The 16,260-nt window shown below is 39.7% G+C and overlaps 1 protein-coding gene across 1 annotated transcript in view; it reads left to right on the top strand.

The window, feature by feature from the left end:
- LOC126458616 (ATP-binding cassette subfamily C member 4-like) overlaps window positions 1-16,260 on the top strand; it is a 305,514-nt gene that overhangs the window by 235,183 nt on the left and 54,071 nt on the right. Inside the window, exons 12-17 of the mRNA XM_050095782.1 lie at window positions 965-1,117; window positions 5,008-5,204; window positions 6,649-7,109; window positions 8,031-8,110; window positions 14,833-14,983; window positions 15,951-16,057. Coding sequence (XP_049951739.1) covers window positions 965-1,117; window positions 5,008-5,204; window positions 6,649-7,109; window positions 8,031-8,110; window positions 14,833-14,983; window positions 15,951-16,057 — 1,149 coding nt within the window. The remainder of the gene's footprint in view (window positions 1-964; window positions 1,118-5,007; window positions 5,205-6,648; window positions 7,110-8,030; window positions 8,111-14,832; window positions 14,984-15,950; window positions 16,058-16,260) is intronic.

The following is a 16,260-nucleotide window of genomic DNA, read 5'->3' as shown; positions in this document are numbered from 1 at the left end:
AACCCTACAGTCAGCTATTACCAGCTGAAAACGGGACTGATCTGACCAGACCATAATATTGTAGTTGTCTAGGGTCCAACCGATATGGTCGCAAGCCCAGGAGAGGCGCTGCAGGTAATATCATGCTGCTAGCAAAAGCACTTAATCAGTCATCTGCTGCCATACCCCATTAATGCCAAATTTTGCTTCAGTGTCCTAATGGATACGTTCGTTGTATGTCCCACCTTGGTTTCTTCTGTTACTTCATGCAGGGTTACTTGTGTATTAGCACTGATAATTCTACACAAACACTGCTGCTCTTGGTCAATAGATGAAGGCATGGCAACTGTGTTATCCTTGGTGAGATGTAATGCCTGAAATTTGGTATTTTTGGCACAATCCTGACACCTTGGATCTCAGAATGTTTATTTCCCTAACTATTTCTGAAATGGAATGTCCCATGTGTTCCATCTCCAACTACAGTTCTGCGTTCCAAGTCTGTTAATTCCCATCATGCAGCCCTAATCGTGTTGGAAACCTCTTCACATGAATCACCGGAGTACAAATGAGAGCTCCACAGAGGCAGCGCCCTTTTACACCTGGGGTACATGATGCTACTGCCATCTATGTATGTGCGTATCACTGTCCCATGACTTTCGTCACCTCATTGTATAGCAGAGCATAGACTACTTACCTTTTTAAAAATCGTTTTGGTTTTGGTTCAGATGTCATAAAGTAATGATGAAAATCGTAATCATCAACAAAATCGTTCCAATTTTATGTCAAGGAACAAACAGTACATCAGACTATACAAAATGTTTGTATAGTTTGGCTTCAAATGATAAGACATAGAATTGTTTGCCTAAATGAATTACAGATCCTCATACATCAGCTGCATTATGTTATTTTCAGTGGTGCGTCGGTACATTAGCAGCAGTTCTGTGGTAAACATGTTCACTTAAATTAGTTTCTCCAATTTTCACAGGGTAAAATAGAAGACCAGGGCACATTTAGTGAACTTACTCTCAGCAAGAAGAATTTTGCAAATATGCTGGCTAACAACCAGGAAGAGACAAAGGAAGCAATTAAATCGTCAAGAGAGGAGCTGAGACAGCAGCTGTCGATTACTTCAACATTTGTAAGAATGCAGTGTAAATAGAAAATAAGATATATTACAATTCAACCACAAACAGAGGAAACACATGAATTGGCACGCACACACACACACACACACACACACACACACACACACACACACACACACACACACACACACAGAAATATGATCCAGTTCTAAACAGCAGCTTTGGGTGACATGAATATTGAGCACACTCCTGTGTGTTGTTCCCGTGGGGGCATCAAAGATACAGTAATTATAATAACAGCTCGTGTATAAGCTTAGAAGTAGTAGTTCTTCCTGTGCTGGAGATGTTTTGGATAAAATATGATGATATGACACAATACAAAGTTTCTCCAATTAGTCACTATTGGTGAAAGCAGATAATAGGTTAGCAGAAAATATAACATAACAATAAAAACAATTACTGACTAAATAATTTAATTGGATAAATAAAAAATACACTCACCAAGCAGCAGCAAAACACACACACACACACACACACACACACACACACACACACACACACACAGAGAGAGAGAGAGAGAGAGAGAGAGAGAGAGAGAGAGAGAGAGAGAGAGAGAGATTCTTTACATTACTGGGCAGGCAGTCAGATGTGTTTATTGGTTAATACCTCAGACCTTTCTGTGTCAGACTAATGGTGAATAATTTATGGTTAAATAATTTTTCCATCTAGTATCATATTTATATTTATAAATGCTACTCTTTACAGGATGTCATTGATTGTGGACAACTAACTTAATGAGGCTGTTCTCAGTATGCCAAACTGTTTGACGAGCAGAATGCAAGGTTTTGAAGTAGTCACTATATATTTTCCTTGTTACACACTTCTGTGCTACATATTTCCCCTTGATGAAGAGTCACACCAGAAAGTGAGGCCATAAGACATTATTGAATGATGATGGGAAAAGTAAGCCACTGTTTTGACATTTTGACATCATCATAATCTCCAGAATCTGATGAAATCCATTATGCCGAAGTTGCAGAGCCGAGATGTTTGAGATCTGTAACAGGAGACTTCCAGTTCAGTTTTTTGTCAATGTAAACATCTAAGAATGTGATATATTCGGATTCATTGATTTACTATAATGCAGAAACTCATGCAGTATTTTTAATGGTGTGGTCAAACCTTGTCCACTACTAAAATGCATATATTGTGCTTCATCTAAATTCAATAACTGTCGGTTTACAGAGCACAACTTATCAATTTTTTGGAAATTATTGTTTACTTTTTCAACTCTTGAAGTTGTTTTTGAGCTTGAATTTAATAGTTCCATCATCTGCAAAGAGAACTACTGTTTCTTGAGTTTATGGTTGAAGATCATTTATAAAACAAGAGCAAGAGCAGACTCAATATAGATCTGTGGGATACCTTGGTAATGATTATTCTTCATTCTGAAGATGCTGGTTCATTGTGAACACTCTGACTTTATTAATGCGATACTCTACATCCTTCTAGCTTGAGAAGGTGAATACCAGTTACCAGCAAAATAACCTGTAAGCATAATATTTTACCTACTCTAACAGAATACTGTGAACTGCACAGTCAGATGTTTCTGACAAGTTACAGAACATTTCATCTGGCAGTATTTTATCATCCAAATTTTGTTAATTACTTTGTGAACTGAAAAATACCATATTCTGTGGAGAGAACCTTTTGAAATCCAAACTGATGCTGAGGTACTTTGAGACAGGTGTTGTATGGTTCTTGCATACGTAATTGCTTCCATTACCTTAGAGCAGGATTTTATTGAAACTTTCTGGTAGATTAAAACTGTGAGCTGGACTGAGACTCAAACTCGGGACCTTTGCCTTTGGCAGGCGAAGCTGTGAGGATGGTTCGTGAGTCATGGTTGGGAAGCTCAGTGGGTAGAGCTCTTGCCCACAAAAAGCTAAAAGCCAAAGTTTGAGTTTCTGTCTGTAACACAGTTTTAATCTGCCAGGAAGTTTCATATCAACGCATACTCTGCTGCAGAATGACAATTTCATTCAAGATTTTGTTGTTCATGTGGTAAAGTAAAGCTGTCCACATTCTGATGGATAAGATTTGGATTTTTTAAAAACTCTGTTCAAAAATAAAACAGGCTATATATCAAATCACAGTAACAAGAATAATTTGAATATTATAGAACGTGATTAGTTTTGAACCATGGACCTCCGGATTTGCAGTCACTTTCCCACTCAGCACAGAGCCATATGAAAATGAAACTTATTCTAGGAATACTATAAGATGGATTCTTTATCTTTTACACTCCTCTTACATCTACATCTCATTTTACTATATATAGATTCCCACTGGGAAATTTTGAATGGTTCATGAGGAGTCTGGATTTCTTACTGTGCTTAATGGACTGAACGTATTAATGCCCTTGGAAAGCGAATAGCATCATCATGCTATGCCCTTAGAATAATAAAACTTTTGTGTAGTAACTCATCCACCGGAGCAACTTACTTTGCATATGTGCACTCAATCATTTGTTTTGAAATAATCTTTTGGAGAACAAATACTCAGAATATGCAAACAATCTTCAAACTACAAAAAAGAGCCATCCAAATTATGACAAATAGTAACAAGAGAAGGCGTTGCACAGAGTTGTTTAAATCTATGGGAATCTTGACTGTTCCCTGTGAATACACTTTTCAAACAGTGATTCACATAAAGAAAAACATAAATCAGTACCCAATGAACAGTTTCCTACACGAGCATGAAACCAGATGAAGTCACCACCTACATCTGAGCAGAAAAAACAAAATGAAAACACAGGATATTGTACTATACAATGGACTTAAACTATTCAACACTTTCACAGAATATAAAAGTTAGAAACAAAATATATGCCTTCAGACATGGCCTAAAAAGTTATTTGGTAGAAAAGGGTTTTTAGTCTGTCAAAGATTACCTGGAAAGTAGGTAACATTTAGTCGACAATGTGACTGATTAAGTACTGTAACTAGGAGCTTTCTTTAGTATGTTCAATAACAGTGGTACATCATGTATAATCATAAAACACAGTAAGACAAATAACTGTAGTTTATATTTAGGAAATGCAATTGTACTTTTATATACTCGTGTCTCTGTATCACCTATATATGTATTTGCTGACAACATCAATACAATCTATATTGTCTACAAATGGATAGAAAAAATAAATAAAAAAATAAATAAATAAAATAAATTAATTCGGGTTTTAACACAGACATCTTTTTATAGTCAATGTGCCATCCAAAAGCTCTTCTAAAGGAAACCAAACTCAAATGAAAGTGTTATACTGTTAGTTTGAAATTGTTTGAAATATTTTGTTGCAAACATACGGTCCTACTTGGAGTGTGTAAAAATAGTGGGATGCATTTAGTGATTATCTGGAAATAAGGATTGGAATGGAGCCAAGTATACTACCATGACAAGATCACATCTTTTGCCATGCCAGGTAGTGCATATTGTCTAATTCACCCTACAGATTGTGCTCAGTTGCTAAAGCCTGTAACATCTTCTTTTCCTAATTCCCATTTCTACTAAAGAACTAGGTGATAAAGGCAACCTGACTACAGATAATACCAGGATGGGATAAAACCTGTTCTGTTTCCATTAGCCCCTTATCATGATTCTTTGCAATGCTATAGTTCACTGGACCCCTACTTTTAAAAGCTCGAGCGTCAAATGTATTATTACAGAGATAATGCTACCTTTCAAGATACCGTAGTGAATAGAATTATAATCAATCCTTGTACAGCTGAAATTGTATCTGAGTGACTTGATAAAGTTCAAAATAATATTATTTAAGATTTAAGGAACAATGGATGTGTATTTTCAGCAGTAAATAAATATTATGAATATTAATGAGTTGTATTATGATGAACAGTGGGAAATTAAGATGGTTTTCGTTCTGCAGAGTAAAGGGGATGAGGATGACGAGGTGGAAGAGCCAACTGAAACAGCTGAAATGCTTGAAAAGGGAAAACTGAGCAATACGCTTTACAAAGATTACTTTACGGCTGGATCAAGTTGGTTGCTACTTTGCTGGCTGGTTGTTGTGCTCCTGCTTGGACAGATTGCTTCCAGTGGGGCAGATTACTGGGTGACATATTGGTAAGACCATTTTAGACCGTTCTGTTTTTCATAAGGTAGCTAAATCAAGAATGGTAGAATGTATACTGCAAAGTTATGTCAGCACAGATATAAGCAAGATCATACACACATTGTATATACTTTTTATGTAAATTGAGGGTGAAGGGAAGGGAAGGGAAGAGAAAGAAAAGGGAAGGAGTTAATGATATCAGTTGCATCGGGACTTCATGTGAAATAAACGACAAGTGAAAATGTATGCCGGACTGAGACCCAAACCCAGGATCTCCTGCTCACCAGACAGTTGCATTAACCACTGCATCACCAGTTAACACAAATGCGTAGTAAGTAGGAGATCACAGGTTTGGGTTGTGGTCCAGCACACATCTTCACTCGTCACTGCCGATTCCGCACAAAGTTCCGATGCAGCTGATACAGTTAGTTCCCCTGTTCTCTGTCCCCTGCCCCTTTCCCCTCCTTTCCTACTCCACCTTCAATTTACATAATGTGTATGTCACAGCTGCTAATCCCTCATGGTGTCTTTTTCTTTTGGTCATGTCAGAAAGAACGAACGCGCACGCGCGCACACACACGCCATATTCACATAAATATTTACTTTTATAGTTAAATGTGATTTTTGCATATTTGTGGAAATCAGTTGTTCTGGTATGGTATTTTAGTGGTGACACAGTATAAATTATCCCTAAAAATGATATGAATAGTAACCTGATGCCACACATTTAAGACAAAACTAGGCATTCATAAATTCTCTCTTGTTTTCACAGCATCTAAATTACTTTGTACGTACAACTTGTCTGATATCTTATGAATGAAAGCTGCTCCCATAGGCAAGGACACCACAATAAATAGACAAATAGATTAGGGGTGGTGTTAGTATGAGAAAGCTGATCATAGTTGCTGACAACTGTTCACGACTATTAATTGATAAAATACACAATATTCAACTTTTTAAATCTGTGCTATAGCAGACCTAATGTGAAAGCTTCTTTACCCTCGTAGTGTAGTAGTTTTCATTTGTTCCTTAAAAGTCTGATTAGTGCTCCTGTCATTTCCTCCACACTTCAATGAAACACTTGCAGCTATGGTTGGTATGTGGTTGTAAAACATATGCCATGTTACGTTAGCTCCTACTTGATAAACTGCAAGGCATGGACCTAAAGCATAAGATTCATCGCTAGCTCTACCATGTGGCTGTAGGAATCAGAAACAGCAGCGTAATGTTATGGATATATTGTTATTTAACAATGATATGCAGTGCTTATTGCTTGGAAAATTAAAAGTACTGCATCAATTCATAATAGTTCTCTCTCTCTCTCTCTCTCTCTCTCTCTCTCTCTCTCTCTCTCTCTCTCTCTCTCATATATATATCTACCTACCTCTGATATATATGAGTATTTTGTTAACAATGCAGAAACTTTAGAATAATCTTCTTCCTGTTGTTTTCCAGGACTAACCAGGAGCAACTAAGGAAGGAATTAATAGCTAAGCAGGATGCTTATAATATGCCGAACAGCAGTTCTGTTCCCAGTTTTGAAGCTGAATTTCTCCTTGATGAGTCGAATCCATTCTCAAACACTACGTTATTTGACATTCTGAATACAACTGAAGCAATTCTCGGACTTGATGTTTCTACTGAGTGGAATGATTCAGAGTTTTCAGAAAAAAATAATCCCAGCTTGACTCTAAAAGATTATGATAATCATCCAATTTATCACAGATCTATGTTCTTCACAAGAGATCAGTATATATACATATATACTATATGTATAATTGGAAGTATAACTATAACTATACTGAGATCCCTAGTCTTCTTCAAAATTACAATGAATTCTTCACAGGGGCTTCATGATAGAATGTTTAATACTATATTGAAAGGAACAATGCGTTTCTTTGACACCAATCCATCAGGTACGTATAGCTTTATCTTCCTCTCCTAAAATTCAGTTTTTCCGTGTTTAAAATTGTTTCTTTTGATCGGTAGCTTTATTTTCATTAGATAGTTAACAGAACTTCTCATGGAGAACGAGCTTCTGCTTACCAAGCTGCAATGAACACAACTGGCACATGTGCAAATTTGTAAACCTGGTTGAACTCTATGTGACTAGTTTATATCCAGGGTGGAATAATAATTAGTGGTTAATATGTATATTTTGGATCCACCACTTCCTTTCCTCAATTTTCTCTCACCACCTGTTCTTTTCTCTCACAAGAGAAGTTGTATCATACGCTACACATCTATGCACCAGTGTTCTGCTTAGAACAGCAGTTGAACACGGGCAGACACTTTCATTTCACAATATTCGTAGCTCAATGTTTCCTTCAAAGCATTTATTCAGTGTCACACACATGAATCCATGTTTTGTCAAATAATCAAGTTATAACTTCAATTCTGATGCCATTTTTCTTATTTCATTTCTTTCCTGATTCTTTTATTGTGGAACCTTTCATAGCCCAATCTCACAGACAGAAAAACTAGTTACTGTGTGCACTTCTGTTTTTGTGGCAGATACTTAAATTCTTTTCATATCAGCATCATATTCCTCCTATTGGAATTTGCACACTATCAACTTGCTCACCATTGTAACTGAACAGTCAACGACCTCTTAAGTCAGCACACTCATTTTTTTTCTCTTTCTCAATACTGGATCAAAAACAGTTTTTCTAACAGATTCTACATTAAAACATGTAGAAACAGTTATGATAAGCTATTACTGTTTCTTGATTAAGATGTTGCCAGTAATCTGTTTTTCTTTGCTAGTGGTGATCGTTGAGTATGTATTAGTTCTGTTCCTATTGTTTGTATGTACTGAATAATAATTGCTTTTTAAGGTCGAGTGTTGAATCGTTTCTCCAAGGACATGGGTGCAGTTGATGAAATGCTCCCTAGAGCTATGCTAGATGCTATACAGGTAACTAAAAGTACTTACACTTTTTCAGTAATACCTCATTTTAGCACTGTCAGCTTTCACCTTAAATTCATAGCCCACAATAACTGATTCCAAAGGAATAAAAGGCGTCTGTACATCAAACTATATATTACTATAATAGAGGGAAACATTCCACGTAGGAAAAATATATCCAAAAACAAAGATGATGTGACTTACCAAATGAAAGTGCTGGCAGGTCGACAGACACACAAACAAACACAAACATACACACAAAATTCAAGCTTTCGCAACAAACTGTTGCCTCATCAGGAAAGAGGGAAGGAGAGGGAAAGACGAAAGGATGTGGGTTTTAAGGGAGAGGGTAAAGAGTCATTCGAATCCCGGGAGCGGAAAGACTTACCTTCGGGGGAAAAAATGACGGGTATACACACACACACACACACACACACACACACACACACACACACACACACACACATATCCATCCACACATATACAGACGTGTGTGTGTGTGTGTGTGTGTGTGTGTGTGTGTGTGTGTGTGTGTGTGTGTGTGTGTGTGTATATACCCGTCCTTTTTTCCCCCTAAGGTAAGTCTTTCCGCTCCCGGGATTGGAATGTCTCCTTACCCTCTCCCTTAAAACCCACATCCTTTAGTCTTTCCCTCTCCTTCCCTCTTTCCTGATGAGGTAACACTTTGTTGCGAAAGCTTGAATTTTGTGTGTATGTTTGTGTTTGTTTGTGTGTCTGTCGACCTGCTAGCACTTTCATTTGGTAAGTCACATCATCTTTGTTTTTAAACTATATATTACATGACATCTCTTCCTATAGATTTATTTTTAAGTCTAGGAGATCATTACTTGAAATGTTGGAGAAAGGATGACAAAAAAAGTGTGAAAGGTATTATATTATTATTGTTACTCACCCATTCATTAGATCTGACTCGAAACGTATTGCACTTCATTTGCTTTCTTCTGTGTGAAAATTTCTTCATACATTGTGAGTGGGCTTGTTTATGCTCCTCTGTCCAGAAGGCACATCATCTTCATTTTGGTTGCTGGTTCGTATCGTTTCGTGGCAGATAGCTCTGTAAGAAGCATCTTGGGATTTGATTTATAATGTTTGAAGATCTTCTAATGGACTATACTTCCAGAATACTGTAAATACCGATCCATCTCCTAGTAGTGTGATACTGAATATGCAGTCCTTACCTGGGTGGGTTTCTTGATCTTCATGAACATCGTTACCAAGAAATAGTATAGTGAAGACTTCATTGATTTGAGAGGATCCACTGCTGCATACAACAGAAAAGAATGCTGTTTCAGAAAATGACATTAAGATTTCATTGTTTGAGGTCAGTGGTGCACTGTTTTTGGTGTTCTGTGTTTTTTACTTTTCATGTCTGTTTTCCTTAAAATGTATCACATGGTCTAAATAATTTAACTGAATAGATAAATAAAAAAGATCTACTCACCAAGTGGCACAGAATACACACGTAAAAGGAGGTTGTTATTGGGCAAGATTTTGGAGCCATTGCCACCTTCTTCAGGCAGAAGGGTTGAAGGGGAAGGAAGAGGGGTGAATGAAAAGGACTGGAATGGTCTAGGAAAAGTGGTAGATTTTGAGAAAGTCACGCAGAACCATGGTTCAGGGGAGACTTACCGCACGGGATGAGAAGGAAAGACTGATTGTTGGGGACTGCATCAAATGAGATTTGAAAGCCTGAGCTCTTAAAGGTGGAAGACAGGGTAATATGCAAAACAGATATTACTGATTAATCACCATGCAGGAGTTAATAAGAGTAAAAAGCTAAGTGCACTGCACATAAGGGGGGGGGGGGGGGTGAAAAATAGACAGGTAAGACAATGAAAGGTGTAGAAAAATAAAATGGAGTGAAGAAAAGAGTAGTTACTGTGAACAATGCTGAAATGGAAGAAATTAACATGCTTACTAGGTGGGTGGTGAGAACAAAGGACATGGTGTATTACTAGTACCCACCTGCAGAGTTCTGAGAAACTGTTGTGTGGGGGCAAGAATCCAGATGGGGTGTGTGGTGAAACAGGTGCCGAGGTCACAGTTGTCAGTTGCAGAGCATGATCTGCTACAGGACATTGTTTGTCATCAGTGTACACCCTCTACCTGTGCCCATTCATCCTAATTGATAATTTGGTGGTAGTCATGCCAATATAAAAGGCCAAACAGTGTTTACATAACAGCTGGTATACAACATGTCATTCCACAGGTGGCTCTCCCTTTGATAGTATGTTTTGCCAGTTATAGGGCTGGAATAGGTGGTGGTAGGAGGGTACATAGGGCAAGTCTTGCAGTGGGGACAGTCAGAGGGATAGGAGCCATAGGGTAGGGAGATGGGTGCAGAAGGAGCATATGAGCTGACAAAAATCTTAGAGATTGGGAGGGCAACGAAAATCTGTTCCAGGTGTGGTGGGCAGAATTTTGGGGGTACACGGCACACTACAAACTAGATGATGAGCTACAGTAGGCTGTTCCGGCTCGCATACCCACCAGCAATCAGCGAGGTACCAGTGGGCACAGGTGAGCAGATGGCTGTTTAGGCAACAAAGGAATGTATTTTGCAAATGTAGTTCAACAAGGATAGGACCTGTGGCTGTATTGTGGGAACCATTCCAGCATATGCATGGAGTAATTTATGGAAGAGGTGGACAACACTGATGCAAGGGACAGTCAACTCGGTTGGAGCCTACGCGACAGTTCTGCACTGCCAAAGTGCACGAAGGCAAGGTTGTCCGTGTAGCTAGTGCGCGCGCACAGAATATCTAGTGGGCCTCCTGCTGGATAGCCTATAGTAGCTGCATGAGGAAGCTGAGGAACAATTAGCAGTGCCTGCCTTCTACGGGGGCAGAATTGAAACAGCCAAACCTAGAATATAACCGTCCAACCACTATAGCCATTCCCCTCCCCTCTCCTTGAACTCGCCGTCCCTGTAGTTATGTTGAATGTTAAAAATTTCATCTGCTGCTTAATGACAGTGACACTATTATTTTCATTACTAGTCAATGCACTGGTGGGAGAATTAAATCAGGGCATACTCCTGGGTTTTCCTTTGTAAAGGAATGTTTCAATACAGAGTTTAGCAGTTTGGCTGTTGCTTCTCTATCCTTAATAGTAGTTCCTGTCCCAACCACGCCTGGACTCCATCCTTGGTGTCACTGATAGCCTTCGCATATGAACAGGATTTCTTTGATTGTTTAGAAAGCTTCAATAATCACTGCTGACAAAGAAACTCAAGTACCCCAGGTGTTGTAGAGGAAATGGAATGAAACTTCACAGGTGGAGAGGGTATGTGATATCATATCAGTGACCACAAAATCAAGTAAAAATTACACAGACTTTAAAGTATGAGTTCACTTCTTGGTACAGATTACCTTGCCCCCCCCCCCCCCCCCCCCCCCACTCACCCCCATGTCCTTGACACATGCACTTTTTTGGTTAACAAGTGTGCCATAAGGCTATTGTTTTTTCCTCTGAGGCAAGCTGGCCCACAGTTACTCTAGCTAGTCCTTGATATCCTGGATGCTGTCACTGGGATTTAGTCCCACACTTGTTCTATTGGTGGCAGATCTGGGGATCTTGCATGCCACAGTAGTACCTCAACATCATGCAGATGGTCAATAGAAATATGTGCCATTCATGGATTACCAATATTCTGTTGTAAATTGGTGCCATGATACTGTCTCATTAGAGGTAACATATGACAACTCTGGATGTCCATGACTTACCATTGTCCTGAATGACCTAAAGTCATACCCAATGATACTTCACTACATTATGCCAGAAGTAACACTGCTGTTCCTCTCCAAAACATTGGGAAAATAAGACCTCTTTCCAGGTTGCACAATACTCCTGGACAATGGTCATTTGAGGTAGTGCAGAGCCAAGATTCATTACCGCTGCATGGTTACCTGGCACCATTGCAAACACACCATTTGTGTTGTTGTGTTTGACAGTCTACACAAGGGGTGGTAAGCATTCAAAGGTGCAGGATGATACAGAATGTTTGAGGGAATCTGTAACTTTGTGTCAGATGGCAGGTGCAGAGGTGAAGGCAGTATAGTGTGCTTGGTACACAGTACGGCTGTCCTCCCATGTGGTGCTCATTCCCATCCAGCCCAATGTTGTACTAATGTCACATCTGTATACACCAAAAATCTGGATATTTCACAATTCGACCAGCTGGCCAAACGGAAACCCACGAGGCCTCTTTCAAACTCTCAGGTGCTGATAACACCATCTCGTGTAAGTACGTGGAATCTGTGTCCTTCAGTGATGACTCATCTGCCATTATTCATGCCCATTACATACCTTACCAGGCCTCTTAGTAACACTAAACACGAACGACTCTAACGCACTCTGGTGTGGCCATTCTACCTGTCACAGGGAATTGCAGTGTTGGCTGGCAGAAAAATCTAGTTATAAATCTATGTCCATCTATGATGCGGAGTGTTACTCAGTCAATGTTGCATGCAGCTTCGGCTTCTCTCGGTGGCTTTCGGCTTCTCTCGGTGGCTTTCGGCTTCTCTCGGTGGCTTTCGGCTTCTCTCGGTGGCTTTCGGCTTCTCTCGGTGGCTTTCGGCTTCTCTCGGTGGCTTTCGGCTTCTCTCGGTGGCTTTCGGCTTCTCTCGGTGGCTTTCGGCTTCTCTCGGTGGCTTTCGGCTTCTCTCGGTGGCTTTCGGCTTCTCTCGGTGGCTTTCGGCTTCTCTCGGTGGCTTTCGGCTTCTCTCGGTGGCTTTCGGCTTCTCTCGGTGGCTTTCGGCTTCTCTCGGTGGCTTTCGGCTTCTCTCGGTGGCTTTCGGCTTCTCTCGGTGGCTTTCGGCTTCTCTCGGTGGCTTTCGGCTTCTCTCGGTGGCTTTCGGCTTCTCTCGGTGGCTTTCGGCTTCTCTCGGTGGCTTTCGGCTTCTCTCGGTGGCTTTCGGCTTCTCTCGGTGGCTTTCGGCTTCTCTCGGTGGCTTTCGGCTTCTCTCGGTGGCTTTCGGCTTCTCTCGGTGGCTTTCGGCTTCTCTCGGTGGCTTTCGGCTTCTCTCGGTGGCTTTCGGCTTCTCTCGGTGGCTTTCGGCTTCTCTCGGTGGCTTTCGGCTTCTCTCGGTGGCTTTCGGCTTCTCTCGGTGGCTTTCGGCTTCTCTCGGTGGCTTTCGGCTTCTCTCGGTGGCTTTCGGCTTCTCTCGGTGGCTTTCGGCTTCTCTCGGTGGCTTTCGGCTTCTCTCGGTGGCTTTCGGCTTCTCTCGGTGGCTTTCGGCTTCTCTCGGTGGCTTTCGGCTTCTCTCGGTGGCTTTCGGCTTCTCTCGGTGGCTTTCGGCTTCTCTCGGTGGCTTTCGGCTTCTCTCGGTGGCTTTCGGCTTCTCTCGGTGGCTTTCGGCTTCTCTCGGTGGCTTTCGGCTTCTCTCGGTGGCTTTCGGCTTCTCTCGGTGGCTTTCGGCTTCTCTCGGTGGCTTTCGGCTTCTCTCGGTGGCTTTCGGCTTCTCTCGGTGGCTTTCGGCTTCTCTCGGTGGCTTTCGGCTTCTCTCGGTGGCTTTCGGCTTCTCTCGGTGGCTTTCGGCTTCTCTCGGTGGCTTTCGGCGCATGGGCTTCATTTGTTTGTAAGTTGGTCTGCCTTCCATAACAATGAACACGTTCTTATACCTTTGATCCAAAAAAACTGAAAATGGCTATTCATGTGTGCTGTGCCGACTTCTAATAACAAATTTTGCCTTTTTACAAGTATTTCTTCTGCTTCTTATTGAAATAGTGAAGTAAGTTGATATGCAGTTTTGCCACCCGAAAAGATGTATGTATTACATACAACATAATTTTTATGTAATTTACTTTATTATAAAATAAGTTTTAATTACCGGTCATGGATGCTGAATTGAATACGAAAAGAACCAGAAGTTCAGAGTTCAAAAAAAGTTTGAAACAGATCTAGAATGGACAGTGGAACTGCGATGAGTGGTCATGCGAAGGAGTAAAAGTCCGTCTGACAGAGATAGATGGGAACGGGTCTGACCTGCCGTTGCGGGGAAAAAGACTGACCATTTCCCATTCCCGGGAATTATAAGTAGAAAGCCTTAGCTGAAGTGAATTGTGAAAGACTGTTCCTCAGAATTCATTCTTTGCTCATTCTGTTCATCTCAATGTACCGTTCATCTCAATGTACCGTTCATTTGGACCCGTTAGTTTGCGAACGACCCATCTCTACACAGAACATTTGAATTCTCTGGTTCCTGCCTTCCATTCAACTCAGAATCAGGGGGCCATAATCAGTTTTGAGAATAGTTTTGCAGCTTCTGAGATTTGTTAGATAGATAGATAATTATTATTTCTGGTGGAGGGTTTCATAGAGGAAAGCAGAGAAGGAAGTGAAGAAGAATTAAAAACTATTAATGTATGCCATCAGAGAAGTTTTATTAGTGCAAAGTCAGTTGTTCCATAATTTCACAATAGATTTCTGACACACAAAATAAATTCTCTTCAGAATGTATTGCCAGCCAGTGTGGCCGAGCGGTTCTAGGCGCTTCAGTCTGGAACCACGCGACCGCTACGGTCGCAGGTTCGAATTCTGCCTCGGGCGTGGATGTGTGTGATGTCCTTATGTTAGTTAGGTTTAAGTAGTTCTAAGTTCTAGGGGACTGATGACCTCGGATGTTGAGTCCCATAGTGCTCAGTGCCATTTGAACCATTTGAACCAGAATGTATTATAATATTTATTAATAAAAGTTTCAATTTTTCAGATATTCCTTGTCATGGCAGGGATACTAATAATGGTTGTAATTGTGAATTATTACTTCATAATTGTAATCATTATCCTTGGTCCATTGTTTTACAAAATACGCTGTGTGTATCTTGAGACAGCACAAGACATCAAACGACTGGAAGGAGTCAGTAAGTACATCACCATTTATTTAAAGTACCTGTAACAAAAAAGTAAATACTGATTTTTGCTAAGGTTGAAGACAAATGTTAATTAAGCTTTCAAAAGCTTAACTCGGCAGAAAATGAATTCAAAACAAATGTTTGAAATGATAATCCAGAAAAAAGCGGGCAACTGTAACTTTAAGACCCCTCGATTATTGATGTGTAATTCAAGTCTTTCTCTGTGATATTAGGGGTTTGCTAATATGTTAGAGAGATATAAAATCATGTCCTAACTTTAATTTATGCAAATTGTACTGCGTTGCTGAATATGGTAAGTTGTCAAGAAATTTTGGGAAAGCCAGAGGTCTGCTTAAGTCTAGTAACACAATTTCAGAAGGCTCATTTGCAAAACAGAGTATTTCTGGCCACTGTAACAAAAATTTATTGGTTTACTGACACAAATTACACATGCAACACTGGTACTTGTTAATGTTGAGAATTAAATTCCAGTATGGCTCTTCTTGAATAATCTTAGTTCCTGAAACATTTAGAAAATATTAAATTTTGATGAATTACTGGAACAAATTATTGGAACATCTACTATTAATAATAAAATATCAAATAAAGATTAACTTTGCTGCTCCAAAAATGCTGCAGAAAAAATCTGAAATGTGAATATGATGGAATTTGAATATCAAAAAGCACATGCGTTTCAGTCAGTTGTGATGGGAGAGATTAAAGTAGATGTACAGTAACGCTTTGTATTTAATGTTTCATTTTTCTTTCTCTATTAATGCCACTTTACTATATTTTCTTGATAGATTTCATTTTTGTTTGGTACACTTGGGAACAGAGTAAACTTGTCAATGTGTTGGAGTAATACTGTTTTGTATCCACTGAAACATTTGCAGCTACACATAGTCAGCTGTTGCTAACTAATATTCGATTTGACGATTATATTGTTGCATTATTAAAAGTAGTTTGGTGCTTTCAGCTCGAAGCCCAGTGTTTTCATATGTATCAGCCTCTCTCAATGGCCTTACAACAATAAGGTCATCAGCAGCACAAGAAATGGTCATGAAAGAGTTTGACAGCCTTCAGGTATTCTTTATTTACAATTTTTTGTTAAGATTTATTTAAGGTCATGTTATGTGAAACAAAAGTATAATTAATTTAGGATGCTGCTGCTGTGGAATGTAATTCTCTAATTTGGTTCTGTAATTGGTTGCAGTTTACATTGTGATGTGATTATATACTTACACATTCAAATGACTTAAAATAGAAATGTTTGATACAGTGAAAGA

This window comes from Schistocerca serialis, chromosome 2 (genome assembly GCF_023864345.2).
Source record: "Schistocerca serialis cubense isolate TAMUIC-IGC-003099 chromosome 2, iqSchSeri2.2, whole genome shotgun sequence".
NCBI lineage: Eukaryota > Metazoa > Arthropoda > Insecta > Orthoptera > Acrididae > Schistocerca > Schistocerca serialis.
The sequence above is the reverse complement of the archived record's forward strand: the minus strand, read 5'-3'. Positions and strand labels throughout refer to the sequence as shown.